The sequence below is a fragment of the Scyliorhinus torazame genome, chromosome 16, assembly GCF_047496885.1.
Source record: "Scyliorhinus torazame isolate Kashiwa2021f chromosome 16, sScyTor2.1, whole genome shotgun sequence".
Taxonomy (NCBI): domain Eukaryota; kingdom Metazoa; phylum Chordata; class Chondrichthyes; order Carcharhiniformes; family Scyliorhinidae; genus Scyliorhinus; species Scyliorhinus torazame.
In genome coordinates, this window is record NC_092722.1 from 109,381,301 (window position 1) to 109,401,865 (window position 20,565).

A 20,565-nucleotide genomic window follows, 5' to 3' on the forward strand; every position below is an offset into this window, starting at 1 on the left:
CAGCCCGCTCCCCTCCACACGCCAGCAGCCCGCTCCCCTCCACACGCCAGCAGCCCGCTCCCCTCCACACACCAGCAGCCCGCTCCCCTCCACACGCCAGCAGCCTGCTCCCCTCCACATGCCAGCATTCCGCTCCGCTCCACTGCCAGCAGCCCGCTACCCTCCACACGCCAGCAGCCCGCTACCCTCCACATGCCAGCAGCCCGCTCCCCTCCACACGCCAGCAGCCCGCTCCGCTCCACGTGCCAGCAGCCTGCTACCCTCCACAAGCCAGCAGCCCGCTACCCTCCACACGCCAGCAGCCCGCTCCCCTCCACACGCCAGCAGCCCGCTCCCCTCCACACGCCAGCAGCCCGCTTCCCTCCACACGCCAACAGCCCGCTCCCCTCCACACGCCAGCAGCCCGCTTCCCTCCACACGCCAACAGCCCGCTCCCCTCCACACGCCAACAGCCCGCTCCGCTCCACGTGTCAGCAGCCTGCTCTCCTCCACACGCCAGCAGCCTGCTCTCCTCCACACGCCAGCACCGTGCATACCTCCACACACCAACAGCCCGCTCCCCTCCACACGCCAGCAGCCCGTCCTCTCCACACACCAGCAACGCGCACCCCTCGAGGCACCTGCAGCCTGCTCCCCTCCACACGCCAGCAGCCCGCTCCGCTCCACGTGCCAGCAGCCCGTCCTCTCCACACACCAGCAATGCGCTCCCCTCGAGGCACCAGCCCCCTACACCATACCAACACACATGACACACGCTACACGACATACCATACCACATGGCAATATTATACGTCAAAACACAGCTCTAAACCTGTCTTGGTATTTATTCCGAAAATGAATAAAGGAGGCAGAGCTACAGGTCATGCTGCTATTACACTGGTCAATGCTCTCGTGATCAAACTGGAATTCTTTTTAAGTACTTGATGTTCTGGAAAATGCTGAGCTCAGGTAGTTGGTTTTTCAGTTGTGATTGTATTCGGCAGCTTGCTTTCAAACTGTGGAAATGAAACAAATGGGAAAGTTCCACAAAGTGACTTTAAATTCCCACACTCAGAAAACCTCAGCGAGACGAAGGATTTGGCTTCTTGGTGGAACGTACCTCGCACTGATTAACAAATTTAATCCCCAGATCTGGTAGCCAGACTGAAAGAGAACAGCACTAACCTCCGAGAACTCTTTCACTTTCTGATTGGTGTCTCTTTCTCGTTTCACTTTTCTGCTTGGCTCAGTCTTCGGTTTGCTCCCAGCTGCCCTCACCTTGCTCTCGCTCTCCTGGGGGCTGCTCTCCTGCTTCCACGGCTTGGCTGGAGGTAGAGGCTTGTCTTCCTCTCCTTTGATATATCTTTCGTAGGGCAGGATCAGCCTGTAGCAAGTTGTGAAACACACACGCAGTGAGAGAGAAACCTGGTGAGTGCACGCCAGACAGTCAGCCCACCGTTACTATACTGCTCCACCACCCTTACTGTAGAAACAAAAGGAATACCAAGTCTGGTACGGCGGGGAGAAGATGGTGCTGTCTTTCCGAGAAACGCACCAGACTACATCGAGCACACAGGCCTTGGGAAATACTTTGCATTCTCTGTGGTTTTCCTGCTTTAGGTCAGTGGGAGGCAAAGTGATGGTGAAAATCAATAGCTGAGACCACAAGATAGATTTTCTTTGGTCTTTCTCAGCCCAGAAGAAACACATAACGGGCTTGGTGGGGGCAGGGGAAAGGTGCCAGAATTTCTGTTTGGTATCCGAGGATTGTGATCATTAATGGGTCTAAGCAGGGATTAAAGTTTGACTGGAGCAATTATAAATATTAGCTTGCGTTCCGACTCGTCAGACAGAAATCCGTTCTGACATGAAACAGTGTTTGGCTTTAAATCGTAATAAAATAAAACATTACAGCAGCACTGCGTTCCCAGTTAAGTGCTGATCCCACCAACCTGCAACGGCTAACGATTGCATTCTGCAAATATTTATTTTCTAAGCACAGATATTATCATCAGAGTGGATATTAGTTCACATTCCCCATGTAGAAAGGGGACATGAACAAGCTCTTACTGGCAACAAAATGGCAACTTGCCAGCGACAATGCTTCAGTTCAAGACCACAGGGTATATTTATCATTAGATGCCATTACAAGGAATGCTTAAATACGTTACAGCTGTTAAAACTGGAAAAACGTTCTCTCTGTACACTGGAAACACACATTGATACCAAAATAATGAGCATCGGCTAAATTCTTGGTCCCTGCAGTAATGTTATAGTAACATTTACATAATGAATAACACATTATTGCATTGGATAATAATTTGGCTCACATTAAGTTCCATTAAATGTGAGATGCAAGAAGAAAAAAAAAAAAAAGAGGAAAATATTCCTCGCCATGCTCCCTCAATCCTGTACACTCGCTTACTCCCACAATGTACTCGGAAAATCTAATGACTAAATAGGGAGCGATGGAAAAACGGTGAGCAAAGGCACTGAGGAGATAAGTGCCGAACTTGCAACTCCTTTATCAAGCTCTGTAGATGGTAACCAAAGCTGACATATAAATCCAGAAGACCTCACTGGTGGACTGCAAACTGGCATTGCCCAAATTGTTCATCGGGTTCCTACAGGGAAGATGCTTTTCCTTTTTACTCTAACCATACTGACAACCCGGACAATGCCTCTCTCCACCTCCATTATATCGCAGAATCACCAGCCTTTTTTTACACAATGATGATCTAATCTGCTGCCGATTTAGTCGATTTGAGGTCATATATTAAAAGTTCTTGTATCGTGTGAACATTCTTAAACGGAGCTGAGCCTGGACCAGAAGAGAAATCTTAAATTTAGCAAGATCAGCCTCGATAAGCTGAACGACTTAACATTCTTTCCCATCTATGGAGATTTTCTGAGCATGTCACTCTTTCTCCCTTTGAAATACAGGGGCCATCTTCAAAATGAAAGAAAGCTCATTCATGTCGGTTGGAAAGTTGGGTGCCCACGGTTCAAACATCCCTCTTAAATCTCTTAAACGGCTCAGCTGGGATACAAAACATTTTATTTTATTTTATTTTTCACAGAGCTCAGGAACTGGCAGTGAGACAAGGGTAAAAATACATTTAACACAGCTGGGCTGAAGACCTTCTGCCAAACTGCAGGAAATCTACAATTAAATGTTCCCTGTATCTGTGCAGTCATGACTAAGGTAAAAAATCGGAATCAAAACAGAAGATTTGCTTGTTCCAGGCTATCGATATTGTTTTTGATATTTAATCACCGCTGCTGCTTCCAAGACAGGTCAGAGCATAAAGTTCACCCGCAGAAAAAACCAGGTGAAAGGCAAAGTTACCGAGTACAAACAGCTGAATGCTCTTGGATTTAACTTAAGCTCTTAAAAAAAAACGATCCCTGAACCACTGGCTTTTAAATGCACAGGTTTCTATGTCCTGTTCACTCTGACTATTTGCTCCTGCACAAGACACAGAATATAGACTGCAGCAACACAAATGGACCATTTCACAAACTGCCTCTCTCCATACTCCTTAGATTTGGCTCATTTTCTCCACATATCAGGACTGATGAATCCAGTCGACCTCTTTAAGGCAGATTTTCTCTGGAAAATTACTTACATACTTTAACTAATGTCCATGCTGTTCAAATAAATACGTATACTGTTTAAATAAATGCATACATTGGTTTGGATTTGTTTATTGTCACGTGTACCGAGGAAACAGTGAAAAATGTTTTTCTGCGTGCAGCTCAACAGATCATTTAATACATGAAAAGAAAAATACATAATAGGGCAACACAAGGTACATATTGTTTAAATAATGTCTATACGATTTAAATAATGTTGGTTCAAATAACATCTATACTGTTTAAATACATACATCTGTTTAAATAAATGCATATACTGTTTAACGAATGTCTATAGTATTGATTTACATATAGAGCGGGATTCTCTGGGAATCGGCGGGGCGGACAGAAACGGCGCAGTGGAGTGACGAGAACCATTCCGGCGTCGGGCCGCCCCAAAGCGGCGGAATCCTCCGCACCTTCAGGGGCTAGGCCGGAGCCGGAGGGATTTGCGCCCCGCCGGCGGCGTACCAGCCTGGGCTGAAGAGACACCGCCATACGGCGCGAGTACGTGCATGCGCAGGAGCGTCAGCGGCTGCTGATGTCATCCCCGCGCATCCACAGGGGGGGGTTCACCTTCGCGCCAGCCATCGCGGAGGCTTACACGGCCGGCGCGTAGGAGTAGAGTGCCCCCAGGGAACAGGCCCGCCCGCAGATCGGTGGCCCCGATCGCGAGCTAGGGCACCGTGGGGGTACCCCCAGGGCCAGATCGCCCCGCGCCCCCCCGAGCCCGCCCGTGACGCCAGGTCCCGCCAATAAGGGACCAACTCCAATTTACGCCGGCGGACCTGCATAGAACGGGCGGGACTTCGGCCCATCGCGGGCCGGAGAATCGCTGGGGGGAGCCCGCCGACCGGTGCGGCATGATTCCCACCCCTGCCAAATCTCCATCGCCGGAGAATTCGGCAGCCGAGTCGGAGAATCCCGCCATTGTGTTTAAATAACATGGGCGTCATTCTCCGACCCCCCGCCGGGTCGGAGAATGGCCGTTGGTCGCCGTGAATCCCGCCCCCACCGAAGTCTCCGGTACCGGAGATTGGCGGGGGCGGGAATCGGGCCGCGCCGGTTGGCGGACCCCCCCGCTCAATTCTCTGGCCCGGATGGGCCGAAGTCCCGCCCAGAAATTGCCTTGTCCCGCCGGCGTAAATCAAAGCTGGTATTTACCGGCGGGACCAGGCGGCGTGGGCGGGCTCCGGGGTCCCTGGGGGGGGTGGGGGGGGGGCGCGGGGCGATCTGACCCCGGGGGTTGCCCCCCACGGTGGCCTGGCCCGCGATTGGGGGCCCACCGATCCGCGGGCAGGCCTGTGCTGTCGGGGCACTCTTTCCCTTCCGCCTCCGCCACGGCCTCCACCATGGCGGAGGCGGAAGAGACTCTCCCCAATGCGCATGCGCGGGAAACTGTCGGCGGCCGCTGACGCTCCCGCGCATGCGCCGCATTTCCGCGCCAGCTGGCGGGGCAACAAACGTCATTTCCGCCAGCTGGCGGGGCAACAAAGGCCGTTTCCACCAGCTGGCGGGGCGAAATCCCTCCGGCGCCGGCCTAGCCCCGCAATGTTGGGGCTCGGCCCCCCAAAGATGCGGAGCATTCCGCACCTTTGGGCCGGCGCGATGCCCGTCTGATTGGCGCCGTTTTTGGCGCCAGTCGGCGGACATCGCGCCGTTGGGGGAGAATTTCGCCCCATATATACTGTTTAAATAATGTTTTTGTTTAAATAACATCTATTGTGATTAAATAAATACGCATACTGTTTAAATAAATGCATATACTGTTTAAAGTTTCATTTGTTTAAAGAACGTCTATGCTGTTTTAAAGAACATCTATATTGTTTAAATATCTATAGAGTTTAAATAAATACATATATTGTTTAAATAACATATACAGCAGGGTAGTACAGTGGTAGCACTGCTGCCTTACAGCAACAGGGACCCGGGTTCAATTCCGGCCTTGGGTGACTGTGGCGTTTGTACATTCTCGCCATGTCTGCGGTTCCTCCCACAGACCAAAGATGTGCAGGTTAGCTGGTTGGCCCCTTGTCTCCAAAGGTTAATTGGGGTTGCAGGGTTACGGGGATAGGGGTGTGGGGTACTCTTCCAGATGGTCAGTGCCAAGTGGCCACCTTTTGAACAGTAGCTATTCTATACTGTTTAAATAACATCTATACTGTTTAAAGAACATCTATATTGTTTAAATAAGTGTATATTATTGAAATAAATGCATATACTGTTCAAATAATAGCCATACTGTTTTGAGTGGGGGAGAGAGGGGAGCAATCTTGAAGTTCAAAGGGCATTTTAACCTATAACTCGAGACACATTCAACGTCTGAGCCCTTGGAGATAAGTTTTTGTTTAGATTTTTAAGTGAATGTGAACATAATTTATTTTTCCTTCTGCTGAACATTTTATCTAGAAACGAGAGGAAACAGTCTAAACACTTACTGGCAAGGTTACAATGGAAACAACAGCTCGACACAATTCCAAAAGGGACGATATTCATTTGATGCATGTGCCTCTGCCACAGCTCTGATTTTAGGAATTTGCCGTGGCCTTCCACTCCAACTACACTGAGTTACAGGGAATGGAAAGGCAACACCTTTCTGAGGTGCAAACACACAACCTGGATTGATTTCAACGGCTGATATTTGCTTTGTGCAGACAAAGATGTTTTATTTTAAGAATACGCAAAGTGGTGTTGGAATTTGGAAAGGTGGGGGCAAGGAGAGGGGATGTTTGGGGAATAAACAAAACATCAATTTTTCCGGTTGTGCAGTTGACCAGGACAGCAGCTGAACAAACATGATATATTACTCCACAGAAATAGCACAAACACTCATTAAATTCTCCAGTCGTAAACTTTCGCTCTACCAGCCATTACGCTAAGAATGCTGACAGTACACATCATATCATTATTTTGTTTTTCAGCTCCTGCTGAATATCAGGAACGGAGCTCTGCGTTGTGGTGAAAATTACTGTTCTGCCGGTCCTTGCAACTGTTATTTTGTTACTGTCTGAACTTATTACACAGCAACAGCTGTGTCCTTGTCACGTTGGAACTATAATTCTCTTTTCGCATTGACATTTCATGAATAGCAACAGTAACAGCTTCAGTACATATTATGACAGCTATAAAATTGAATAGAAATAAATCATTCTTGGCTGTGAAATCAATCAATTCAAGCTTCTAAAAAAACTTGAAAAACAACAGTACCTAAAAGACAGGGATTGATCAGAATTGATTTGGTGGTTGGTTCTCAGTGAGTTATCAGTGTTTGCTCAATCCTTTTCTTCAGAATGTTGATGCAATCAGTAGCCTCATTTTATGTTACAGGGCATGGGGACACAAATATTAAAGGGAAAGAGTGAAATGTTGCAAAGTGACTTAATGCCACAGAATCCAGTTAGAAATGGCACTCCAGTATGCGCAATATGGAGGAAATAGGATTATATTTTACATTGAACTTACAGCACAACAGGTCACTGGGCCCCAAGTGGCCCATGCCACTGTTTATGCCCCAAGCTAACCCCCTCTCACCTTTATCAACCCCCATCAACATACCCTTCTATTCCTTTCTCCCTCATGTGTTTATCTAGCCCCCCCTTAAACAATTCACCCACACTATTCACCTCAGCTGTCTCCTGTAGTTGCGAGTTCCAAACTCAAGCCATTCAAAATAAAGCATCCTCGCGGCTCCTTGTTGAATTCATTAGTGACTATCTTCTATTTATGGCCCCTAGCTTTGGACTCCAGGTGGAAATATCTTCTCCGCTAGACCCCTCCCTCAGGTCACCTCTCAGTTCTGGAGAAGAGCGCTCGTCTCTTCGGTCTTTGGCATCATGCCGACTTGAATCATTTCCTACCAGTCACCCTACTCATATCCTCCGTTTAATAAAGATAATTTGTCAATACAGCTCTCCTTTCCCCTGTGATTGAATCCCATTATTAGCCCTGCAACCGTCATAAAACACCACCTTCCTTTCATGTGCTACACAGCTCTATAAAAATATATTTGGGATGGTTAAAAGCTGTTATGATTAAAATCAGGGCTGAGGCTATGAAACAGGGCTCAATTACGAAGTGGAGCTCTGGAACATGGTCACGGGCAAAGGATAGTCTCGGTTCAAAACAAGATGGTGCAAACTGATTGAGCTTGGCTCTCCCTTTTTATTATGTAATCCGATTCCTCTGGGTCCAGTAACTCGCTCCCAACCCTGGAGCTGCTGAGGTAACTGACATATTGAGCCCAACATATCCTTCTATTCCTTTCTCTCTCATGTGTTTATCTAGCTCCCCCTTAAACAATTCACCCACACTATTCACCTCAGCTGTCTCCTGTAGTTGTGAGTTCCAAACTCAAACCATTCAAAGTAAAGCAGAATCAAATGATATCACTTTTCCCAGGAACAAGCCTGCCGTTCCTCAAACATTCTTTCTGATCGGATGCGCAAGCCAAAAAATATAATCAGGACAACACCATGAAGTACAGGAAACAGTTTTCTGCTGGTGGAGAGAAAATAGGAAAATCTCACAGGGCCTCGTTTTTTTGGACACTGTGCAGCTTTCAAGCAATTTGAGTTACGCCTTTGATCACCTACTGTTTGCTGGAAAGCACATGTGCAAGCGTGCGACTTTGTCTATCCTCTAACAACATCACCGCAAAGACTGCAACGGTTGCAGAAAGCAGCTCACTGCCACCTTCTCAAGGCTGTCGGACTCTCCCTCACTCGTTTATCATTCCGACCCACACCCTGGTCACTTGCCTTTCACCACTGAGCTAAGCTGATGCTGGCTCTCTCGACATGCTGCCTTACTCACCAAACTGAAAGCAGGCTATCTCACCACAAGGGATCTATCTGCTTACCAGCTCTTCACTTGTGTCTCCAATATACAGTCGGCACACTGCGTTCTCAACACTCTACGACACTTCCGACTTTGTTGCGGTTTGGCCAAAACATTGGAGGGTCATCTCGTGCCATGTGGCACGATCTAAGACTGTTCACCATGTCATACCGGTCGGTACTGAATCTTGCTGCCAGGCTGTGCCATGTTGTGGGTTCATTTATTAAGAGTAGGCACAAGTGAACAGATATGTATGGGTGTAAAGCTTGAAAACATCACAGCTGCAGAGCTGTGTGTGTGTGTGTGCATTGTTGAAAATCAAAAGTGAAACTAAAAGTGGATTACATGACACACTCCCTTTCCAGTGATGTCTTGCTGCAATCCCTTAAAGACATATTACAACACAGGATTACTGGAGATGGACAATAAACGTCAGCTTTGCCAGAAATGTGTCATAAACAAGTAAAAACTACACACAAGACCTTGACTTCGTAGCTGGGTTCAATATTTCAAAAGAAAAAACATACAAGAGAGAATTTAAAATGTTCAAATGTTAACATGGTCTCATTGGTAGTATTAGAAATGCACCTAGTTACAGTCAGAACCCTGTAGTTTATGGTGCCAATGTAAAATTGTAGTTTAAAACCAGGACAAAACTTCCAACGGGCAGAATGACATTCGAATCGCATTGTTTGAAAGCTTCTGCCAAACTAGAAATATCTTTTCAAAAAAAGAAATGAACAAAGCTGGAAGACAGGATGAAAACTGCACACACTTCAAAAATATTTTAGTTGGAGGAGAAACAGTATTCTGGTTCAGTATACTCAGCTAGAATTACAAAAATGGGGGTGAAAGTATTGATGTGTCTAACATCCCACATTTTCAAATACTGTTAGGGCTGTTAAAACTGATTTACAGCACCTTATAAACACTGCAAATACGAAAGCGGTAGTTACTAAGTTGAGATTGAACGGAGATTAATCTGCAGAAACACAACATCTAATGACTGCCCACTCGGCTTCGTGGAAATACACAATAGCTTCAATCTTTCATGTATTCTGATACATGACCCATATTTTACAAACAATGCTTTAATCAGGCTAGGTGCAACAACAAAAAAAGCAATTCCACTGGTGCAATGTGAACTCTCCATTGCAATATAAAAATATCATAATTAAACTTTCAAAGTCGAGCTTAAAGATTTAAAGGACCCTGAATGCTACATTTTCAATAATCATGCAATGGCGCGCCATCGGGAGAGGTGATGATGTGCCAGGCACGGACCTTCCTCTGGGGCAAGAGTTGAGTTCAAAATGAAACAATGGTGGACTAGTAATGGGCCTGCCCACTGCTCGATGGGAAACCGGAAGACGGCGCTGTCTTTCATTTTGACAATCAGTCAAACCCACCTGGATTTGGTCACATCACTGCGATTGAATTACACAAATATCCATCAACTATCCTCTCAATGAGAGTTTTGGGAAAAGAAATCACCCTTGAACGCTACCAAAATCTATTTCTTCACAGGCTGTCAATGTGTACAAGCACAGCATTTACTGTTTATTCTTAAATGCCCTTGAGCCACCTTCATGTACCATTGCAATCGGTGTGGTTTAGGTACCCCCACATTGCTGTTAGAGAGGGAGTTGTTTTTTTTTGATTTTGACCCAGCAACAGTGAAGGAACAGAGATATATTTCCAAGTCAGGGGGGTGTGTGACCTGGAGGGTAGACTGTAGGTGGTGATGTTTTCATGCACCTGCTTCCCTTGTCCTTCGATGTGGGAGAGGTCACGGGTTTGGAAGGTGCTGTCGAAGGAGACTGGGTGAGTTATGCAGTGCATCCTGTAGATGGTACACACTGCTGCCAGTGTGTGTCAGTGGTGGCGGAGGGCATGAATGTTGAAAGTGTTGGATAGGGTGTCAGTCAAGTGGGCAGGTTTGCCCAGAATGGCGTTGAGCTGCGAGTGCCGTTAGAGCTGCACTCATCTAGGCAAGCGGAAAGTATTCCATCACACTCCTGGGGCGGGATTCTCCCCTACCCGGTGGGCGGGGGGGGGGGGGGGGGGTTCCGGCGTATTGGAGTGGCGAGAATCACTCCGGCGTTGGGCCGCCCCAAAGGTGCAGAAGTCTCCGCACCTTTAAGGGCCAAGCCCTCACCTTGAGGGGCTAGGCCCGCGCTGGAGTGGTTTGCGCTCCGCCCGCTGGCGGGAAAGGCCTTTGGCGCCACAGCAGCCGGGGCCGAAAGGTCTTTACCGGGCGACGCATGCGCGGGAGCGTCAGCTGACGTCATCCCCACGCATGCGCAGGGGAGGGGGTCTCTTCCGCCTCTGCCATAGTGAAGACCATGACGAAGGCGGAAGAAAAAGAGTGCCCCCACGGCACAGGCCCGCCTGCAGTTCGGTGGGCCCCAATCGTGGGCATGGCCACCGTGGGGGCACCCCCCCGGGGCCAGATCGTCCCGCCCCCCCCCCCCCCCCAGGATCCCGGAGCCTGCCCACGCCACCATGTCCCACTGTTCAAAAGGTTTAACCCACGCTGGCGGGACAGGCATTCCAGCAGCGGGACTTCGGCCCATCGCAGGCCGGAGAGTCGGCGGTGGTGGGCCCGCCGAACGGTGCGGTGCGATTCCCGCCCCCGCCAAGGTGCGATTCCCGCCCCCGCCGAATTTCTGGTGGCGGAGACTTCGGGACACGGCGGGTGCGGGATTCACGCCAGCCCCCGGCGATTCTCCGACCCGGCGTGGGGTCGGAGAATCCCGCCCCTGGTGTCTCAGTGAAAACCCAGCCCAAGTATCCTTTAATAACTGTAGTCCAGCAAAAACACTCCAACATGAAGAGCATAGTGTGTCAGATTTGTGTTTTTGACTGTTATGACTTTGGTGTTGAGGAAATTCGGAGATATGTTCCTGAGGTGCACTTTGGACGGACTCCTTACTGGGATACGGTTACGGTAATCTGAGCCAAGCTGGATGGAGTGCCATGCTCTGTTTTAAATTAGTCAGAGGAATTGTTTATTGAAGCAACTCATGTTCATCATTCTGGGATTGGGACACTGCAAAATACAGGAACTGTCGAAGTCAGCAATTGAAATGGAGTTTTGCTGAGCTATTCAATACAGTACTGGATCAAAGATCAGTAAAACACAATGCTACATGTAGCCTGGCATTCTGCCAATCCCCATCTACTGTGCACAAAAAAACAGACGGCAATGAGTAGCTTCGTCCCCGTTACTCGTTAATCCTCCATTCATGTACTTTCCAACACAGCAGATTTCAAATAACTTTTTCAGAAAGGAGAATTGATCTTCAGATCACTTAGAATGGGGAATAGAGAACTTACATTTAGATAGCATCTTTCAGCAGCTCATCCAAAGCGCTCCACAGCCAATGAAGTGCTGCTGAAGTGTGGTTACTGCTGCAATGCAGTAAAACAAGGCAGCCAATTTGTGCACAGCAGGATCCCACAGACAATCCATTATCTGAACAGATGAGCAGCTTTTAGAGTGATGCTGGCATGGCATAAGCACTGGCTAAGGCAGCGGGGAGAACACACCAGCTTTTCTGTGACTAGTGCCATGGGATCTATTATGCCTACCTATTGGGAGCACATTTAAATGTCGGATTCAAAAGAATGCACCTCCTGAAGTGCAGCGCCTGCTCTGGACTGTGCTAGAGTACCAGCACAGGTAAAATTTCTAGAGTGGGCCATGAATTCACATCAGAGCCAAGTTTGTTAATACTGAGGCAAAGCTCAATACATCAAAGATAAAGCTAATTGCCGTCATATCTTCTTTCTTAGGCAGTCCCTCAGGTTCGAGGATGACTTTTTAAAATAAATTTAGAATACCCAATTCTATTTTTTCCAATTAAGGGGCAATTTAGCGTGGCCAATTCACCTACCAGGCACATCTTTGGGTTGTGGGGGTGAGACCCGTGCAGACACTGGGAGAACTTGTAAACTCCACATGGACAGTTTGGAGGCTGAACCTGGGTCCTCAGCATCTTGAAGCAGCAGTGCTAACCACTGCCCCAGCGTGCCGCCCAGGTTTGAGGATGACTTGGTGCCACTCCAGTTCGAAGTGTTGTGCGCTGGTAGATCCGTCTAATGAGCGATCTGTAGACTCTGTCACGTGCAGGGCCGGTGGTGTTTGAAGACCTTTTTAGACCTCACAGAATGTTTTGACTGTGTCAACTGCGGAGGTTTATGGAATAGCCTCCTCAAACCTATCTGCCCCGGTTATCATCCTCCGCCTACTCCACGATGAGATACTATCCGTGATCCTCACCAACGGAACTACCGGAAACCCAACCTCGAGAAAACTTGTCCAACAAGGCTGTGTCATTGCACCAACATATTCGCTATTTTCCTCGCTTCAATATTGCACTTCTCCAGCTAATCACCCACACGCATAGAGATAATTTACAGAACAGACAGGAAACTCATTGGGCCACATTATAAATGTTAATTCACCTCTGGAACCTAGATCAGATATACATGCGTATAGATATTGGATAGCGTGTGTGTGGTGGGGATTTTGGGGGGGGGGGGGGCGTTGCTCTGGGGGCTGGTTGGAAGGGGATTTCAGTTTTCAGGTATTTTGTGTGTTGCGACCAGGTGAGAGGGAGTGAACTGACTCCCCTCTATTCAACCTCCACAGTTGTTTTTTTTAATGAGGATATGCCTTCTCCACATCAGAATGTATTAAGTATTTAAGCTGTGTGCAACAGGTAGCCAATCAAACAAGGTTTTCCTGAGTCAAAGAGCAAATTTATTAACCCCTGAACTTGGATAAAATCATAAAAACATAACGTCGCACACTCTCCCTCTCCCACGCACACCACTTTCTCCCCGGCATGTGCACTCTCTCTCTCCTGCGCACGCAGTGTCTTTCTCCTGGATGTGCACTCTCTCTCTCCTGCGCACACACTCTCTCTCTCCTGTGCACATACTGTGTGCACACACACTCTCCTGCGTGCACTATCCTGAGCACGCACTCTCTCTCCGTGCACACACTGCACGCATACTCTCCTGTGCACACTCTCTCTCCTGTGCACACACTCTCTCTCTTGCGCACACACTCTCTCCTGCACACACACTCTCTCTCAGTCCCAGGGGTGAACTAACATTGATAATAATATCATAATAATCTTTATTATTTTCATAAATTAGGCTTACATTAACACTGCAATGAAGTTACTGTGAAAATCCCCAGTTACCACACTATGGCGCCTGTTCGAGTACACTGAGGGTAATTCAGAATGGCCAATTCACCTAACAAGCACGTCCTTCAAGACTTGTGGGAGGAAACCAGAGCACCCGGTGGAAACTCACGCAGGCATGGGGAGAACGTGCCGCACAGTGACCCAAGCGGGGAATCGAACCTGGGACGCTGGCGCTGTGAAGCCGCAGTGCTAACCACTATGATGATACGCGATAATGAGTTTCCTCGGTGCCTCAAAAACGAAAGGTCCGTTGTGTGCATGAATTCTCACCATTGTGCTGTAAGGATGCCATGTTGCCATTTGAAAAACAAATCATCAAATTATTTAATCCTTCAACATGACACATTGATGAGCGAGCCACCTGACTAGCATTTTAATGCACTTTCTTCCGCTGCTTGGGTCAGGCTTGGGATCCCTTCCAAGAAAAAAAATATATCTTTGTCAATTTGACCTGATGACTTCTCTGGAGGAAATCATTAGTTTTATCTTAAAACACCTTTGACAGATTCCACCTAAAGATTACAACCTGGAAACAAGATATTTTCTGCTGTGAACATTTCGGACAGCCAATAGAGGGGAAATAGTTAAAGCACTGGGGAGACATGTTTTGAAACTAATCTGTCCCAAGTGCCAGTATTTGAAAACAACACTCGCTCAGCAAAAACAACAGGCGGTTGGGGCCAATGCAGAAACTTGTCCTCTCAAAACAGGAATTGCAATAACAGGCTCAGTTTCTTCGTCCAGTTAAATTTCTCCATGTAAAAAATTAATTGCCAGGCAATTCCAGATCTCCTTTTTAAACTGACTGACATGAACTCACTTTTTGAAAACAACACAAGTTGTCAGTGCGTGGGTGAGGTCGGCATTTAGTGCCCACCCCGAGTTGCCCTCATGAAGGTAGGGGCAATGGTTTTGCAAATGAGTGACATGAGAGGAGACCTCAGATGGACGTTAAGAATTAACCGCACAGCGGGTAACTGGAGTATCTTGTAGACCCAATCAGTGTGACGGCAGTGGTTTGGCTATGCTGAAGAGTTTTCAGAAGTGCCAGTGTGTTTAAAAAAAAAACGGGAGTTAATTCACCTCAGTTTTATGACTTGTCATTGTGGAATTTGAACTTGCGACCTCCAGTACACATCAGTGGGCTTTGACCACTTTTCCACAGCAACTTTTCAGTTGGGGGGGTGGGGGGGGGGGGAGAATTTTTAGAATTTTCTTCCCCGGAGCATTGTGGATGTGTCGTCCAGTCCGGTGATTCCCAACCTTTTATATGTCATGGGTCACCCCTATACTATAACAAAATCTTGTGGCACACTTCCTATTTTCTCCGCCTTCTTCCCTTACTGGGAGCTTTGCTTTTTCCTTCTCCTTGTCCTCTCTCCTGTTTTTCGATACCTCTCCCTATCTCTCTTGCTTCTCCCAGGGTTTTTGCATCCTTTTGCATAGAATCATAGAATCACTACAATGCAGGAGGCCATTCGGCCCATCAAGCCCCTATGCCCCCACACTATCCCCATAACCCAGTACCCCACCTAACCGTTGGACACTAAGGGGCAATTTATTATGGCCAATCCACCGAACCTGCAGATGTTTGGACTGTGGGAGGAAACCGGAGCACCCGGAGGAAACCCACGCAGACACGGGGAGAATGTGCAAACTCCACACAGTCACCAAGGCTGGAAATGAACCCGGTCCCTGGCGCTGTGAGGCAACAGTGCTAACCACTGTGCCAGCGTGCCACCCCAGTCTTCGCTTTATGTGCAAGTGCAATGTGACATTTGTCTTCAGCCTCGCGTCCTGTTGGCCATGCGCACGAGCCTCACCAATATCAAAAACCTAAACCACGTACATGCAGCTCTTTCCCAGCCGTTGTATGCGCATGAGATCCAAGATTTGTCGGATCCTGGGGACACCACCGCAGAGCTGAAGACGACAGTTAGTTTTAGTGTAATTACATAAATTTTGAATCCTTTTCATGGCACACTTGAGGGGGGGGGGGGGGGGTGGTATTCACAAACACTTAGGGAATTCACGGCACACTTGCCAGGGGTCTTCACGGCACACTTGCCAGGGGTCTTCACGGCACACTTGCCAGGGGTCTTCACGGCACACTTGCCAGGGGTCTTCACGGCACACTTGCCAGGGGTCTTCACGGCACACTTGCCAGGGGTCTTCACAGCACACTTAGGGTATTCACAGCACACTTCAGGGGTCTTCACGGCACACTTGCCAGGGGTCTTCACGACACATTTGCCAGGGGTCTTCACGGCACTCTTGCCAGGGGTCTTCACGGCACTCTTGCCAGGGGTCTTCACGGCACACTTAGGGTATTCACAGCACACTTCAGGAGTCTTCACGGCACACTTCTGGGGTCTTCACGGCACACTTGCCAGGGGTCTTCACGGCACACTTGCCAGGGGTCTTCATGGCACACTTGCCAGGGGTCTTCATGGCCCACTTGGCGGGGGTCTTCATGGCCCACTTGGCGGGGGTCTTCATGGCACACTTGGCAGGGGGCTTCATGGCACACTTGGCGGGGGTCTTCATGGCACACTTGGCGGGGGTCTTCACGGCAAGTTTGGGGGACGTCTTCACAGCACACTTGGAGGGCAGTGTGTTCACAGCACACTGATTGGGAACCACTGGTCTATTTAAGGCTGAGAGATTTCTCAGGGAATGGCAGCCACAGGCTCAATGGGCCGAATGGTCTAATCCTGCTCCTATTTCTTATGTTCTTATCTAATGCACTGGTTAGGATGAAAGGCTGTTTGTGTGCTGTATTAGTCTGTGTGAGGAACACTTCACCCACCATCATCCCAGGCACTTAACAGGGGCTCTCTGACATCGGTATGGTAGCACAATGATTAGCACTGCTGCCTCACAGTGCCAGGGACCCGGGTTCAATTCGGCCTTGAGTGACTGTCTGTGTAGTTTGCACTTTCTCCCCATACCTGCGTGTGTTTCCTCCGGGTGCTCCGGTTTCCTCCCACAGTCCAAAGATGAGCAAGTTAGATGGACCGTCCATGATAAATTTGGCCACCCTTTAGTGTCCAGGCATGTGCAGATTACGCGCAGATACGGGGATAGGATGGGGCAGTGGGCCCACGTGCTGTTACTGGGATAGGGTGGGGGAGTGGGCCCACGTGCTGTTACTGGGATAGGGTGGGGGAGTGGGCCCACGTGCTGTTACTGGGATAGGGTGGGGGAGTGGGCCCACGTGCTGTTACTGGGATAGAGTGGGGGAGTGGGCCCACGTGCTGTTACTGGGATAGGGTGGGGGAAGTGGGCCTACACGCAGTTACTGGGATAGGATGGAGGAGTGGGCCTATGCGCAGTTACAAGGATAGGGTTTGGGAGTGGGTCTAGGTAGGGTGCTTTTTCAGAGGGTTGGTGCAGACTTGATGGACCGAATGGTCTCCTTCTGCTCTGTAAGATTCTATGGTTGCACGGTTTTATCCTCAGGCCGTGGACACAGGGATGTAAAACAGAGGCAGAGATGCACACTGATCGTCAGAATGTTATTACTGTAGACTTTCTCCCAGGATGGGGATGGTAAAGAAGCTAGTTAAGAGGCTATCTTGATTCAGTCAAGTAAAACAACTCACCAATGTTGGGAGATGTAACCAAATGGTTATTTTGTACTATCGCGCGAGGACAAGTTAAACTGATCAAATTAAGTACGTTGGATTCTCTGAATATTCAGTTACTGCCTGAAAAATAAAGCCACTTAACAATTCATATCCTGCCTGGTTTTATTTGGGTTAGTTCGTCCAAATGACTCGTTCCGTGTAACTGCTACATATTTTTAGAAATTCAGATTGTGCGTTACTAACTTAAGGAGAAGCACACAAGTGACTGCCAGTCAGGAAGGTTTTATTAGAACAGGTCTTGAACGTCACTCCTTTCAGTCTGTTATGGCCTATTCTAGTGACTCTCTGAGGCAGACTCTATGTTACTACAAATACCTGACCACCCAAGGTTTTGAGTTAATTCTCTGATACATCACCAAATGTTTATGGCCCAGGCAACCAACCATTTGAAAACCATTGTATTGCTGGACAGGCAGATAGATTGACTATCACAAGGGAGGACGACCCAATAAATGTGCCAATTTCCAGACATGCGAAGGGAATGATCCCATCTGCAACTCTAGATAGTGCACAGTACTAAATACTCAGATGCTAGAGTTTGCTTAATGTTCTAAATCAAGATGTTTATTTAATGCTGGCTTTCCTTCACTTGCTGATTACAGATCCCTCCAATAATTTACAGACACCGTTTGTGTCTTTTAAATTAACTCATAAACAGATCTATGTTTACAACCCAATTACAGGGCTGAATAAAATTAACTTTAAACGTAATCCTAACAGAAGCTCACAGAGAGCATCTCATCAATGCTGATTTACAGTTAATCATCAGTAATCCAACTAATTAAATCTGAAGCAGTGAAGAACTTTAGCCAAGTGGCTGGTAATTTGTAATAAATTCTGACAATGATGGATCGTTTCTGAGCAAATTAAGGCTGACTAAGACATTTGCTTCTCGCATGTGGGAGCCGACTTGAATTAACACAAACTGGAGGCAGGCTTGGGCCAGTTAAAGCCTGCGGGATATTAGTGAAATCATCAGCATTAAATTATTCCTGCTTTGCTTAAACTAAAAGCTTCCATCCAACATTGAAAAGCCACAGCACAAGCAAAGAAAATCAGATGAATTCATTCTGTACTGAATGTAAAATAAACCTTGTGAAAATAAGCAGAGAGCTCGGTGCACATTCGAAAACCAAGCACAATACACCCCGACAATCCAGCAGCCCATTTAATCATTTTAAAGCGACACAGCAAAGCTAGAATCAGTAGCTTTTACATATTTAGCCACTGTTTGTCTGGGGGGAACAAAAATCTCTAAATCAAGCCAATCTATCAGTTTCCACCACGAGCAGATAATCTTCATATTTGACAGCTCGCCAGGAAGAAACATAATAATAAAATCTAATACAATCAAAGAAGGAGCTGAAGTTAGTCCGAGCCTGGATCACACACCTGAAGATGCACTCAGAATGATTGATGTCACACAAAGCTCTCAGACAACAGCACCGGAGAAAACTTCTAAATTGTCACCCGGGATGAAGTAGCACCCCGGATTCTTTAGCATTCCTTGAATCCACAGAATTCCTACAGTGCAGAAGGAGGCCATTTGGCCCATCGAGTCTGCACCAACCCTCAAAATGAGCACCCTACCCCCTACCAGATCCCTGTAACCCCGCGCATCGATCATGGCCAATCACCTAATCTGCCCATCTTTGGACTGTTGGAAGAAACTGGAGCACCCGGAGGAAACCCACAAAGATGCGGGGAGAGTGTGCAAAACTGCACGCAGTCACCCAAAGTCGAATTGAACCTGGGTCCTGGCGCAGTGAAGCAGCAGTGCTAACCACTGTGATGCCCTTTAATCCATGCCGGATTAACCAGCATCCCAGTTCAGCCCAACAGGGTCAAACATTACCATGGATCAATATGTGGAATTAACTAGCGCATCCACGATTAACTTGCGCTGCTGATCGCATGTCCGGGATTAACTACCACTGCAGATCAGACACCCATGATTAACTAGCGCTGCAAATCAGATGCCTGGGATTAACTAGCGCTGCTGATCACATGCCCGGTATTAACTAGCACTGCGGATCAAAATCCCAGGATTAACTAGCACCTCGGGTCAGGCACCAGCGATTAACCAGCGCTGCGATCAGGCACCAGGGATTAACTAGCGCTGAGGGTCAGACGTGTGCTGTAGATCCCCTGTCAGGAATGAATTAGTGTTTCAGTTAGCGAGCATCCAGTTCAACAAGCGCCACCTGTTATAGAAGCCACTCGATCGTCACTCCCATTTCTGGGAGTAGAAATTAGGTGGTTTCCAGAACTGGTTCATTCTCCGCAGCCAATGCAAAGTCTCCTCGATGTTTTTAGAATTAAAGCAACCCTATCGCTAACAGTACCGAGAGATTTTAAAATTTGATGCAAGAGGATTTCGGAAATTCACAATCATTCTGCAACTAATGGTCGAGAAAGACCCGACCATTAAGGCCTGTGAGAGCGTAGCTTTTTCACGATGGTCAGAGCCTTACCTCTCGTAATGCCTGCGAGTACATGTTGCTGCACTGGTACTTCCAGGGTTACCACCCAATTCATCATAAATTTGCTTCCACTGTCGACGTGCGGTTATCTGTCACAAGCACAGTGAAGGTGTTAGTTAGCAGCCTGGGATTTACACTCTGAGCCTGAGCAGTAACTAGTGTGAGGAACTGCCTCTGATTTAACAAAATGGCCACTGGAATTACTCAGAATATTGTTTCTGAAATCCTGCAAGGAGATATTCTGCCAGTTTCCAGATGTCCGGATCCATATAACACCCTCACTGGATATTATATAAGCAGCAAGACTCCCCCCTCCCTACAAGACCATCTCCTGCTCTTCAATTAGGAGTCATCTCGCAGGAGTCACAGGAAGCAGGGGTGTAGTGGTATTGTCACTGGACTAGTAATCCAGAGACTCAGGGCAAGATGGAGATCTGGGTTCAAATCCCACCACGGCAGATGATGAAAATTAAAGTTATTAAAAATCTGGAATTAAAAGTCTAATGATGACTATGATGTCGTAAAAACCCACCTGGTTCACTAATGCTCTTTAGGGAGGGCAATCTGCTGTCTTTACCTGGTCTGGACTACATGTGACTCCGGACCCACAGTAATCTGGTTGAATCCTAAATGCCCCCTCAAGGGCAATTAGGGAAGGACAATAACTACTGGCCCAGCAACGCCCACATCCCATGAAAGTATATTAAAAACAAATAAAAGGACTGAAACATGACGTTTTTCCTCCGAGTTCCTTTCAAT

At 47.8% G+C, this 20,565-nt stretch overlaps 1 protein-coding gene across 2 annotated transcripts in view; it reads right to left on the reverse strand.

Annotated features, from left to right (window-relative positions):
* The window catches only part of arid5b (AT-rich interaction domain 5B), a 180,449-nt gene that overhangs the window by 23,215 nt on the left and 136,669 nt on the right, over positions 1–20,565 (reverse strand). For both annotated transcript variants that reach the window (XM_072478825.1, XM_072478826.1), the window contains 2 exons: positions 19,798–19,895; positions 1,165–1,363 (listed from right to left, as the gene is read on the reverse strand). In XM_072478825.1, the coding sequence (XP_072334926.1) occupies positions 1,165–1,363; positions 19,798–19,895 (297 nt within the window). The remainder of the gene's footprint in view (positions 1–1,164; positions 1,364–19,797; positions 19,896–20,565) is intronic.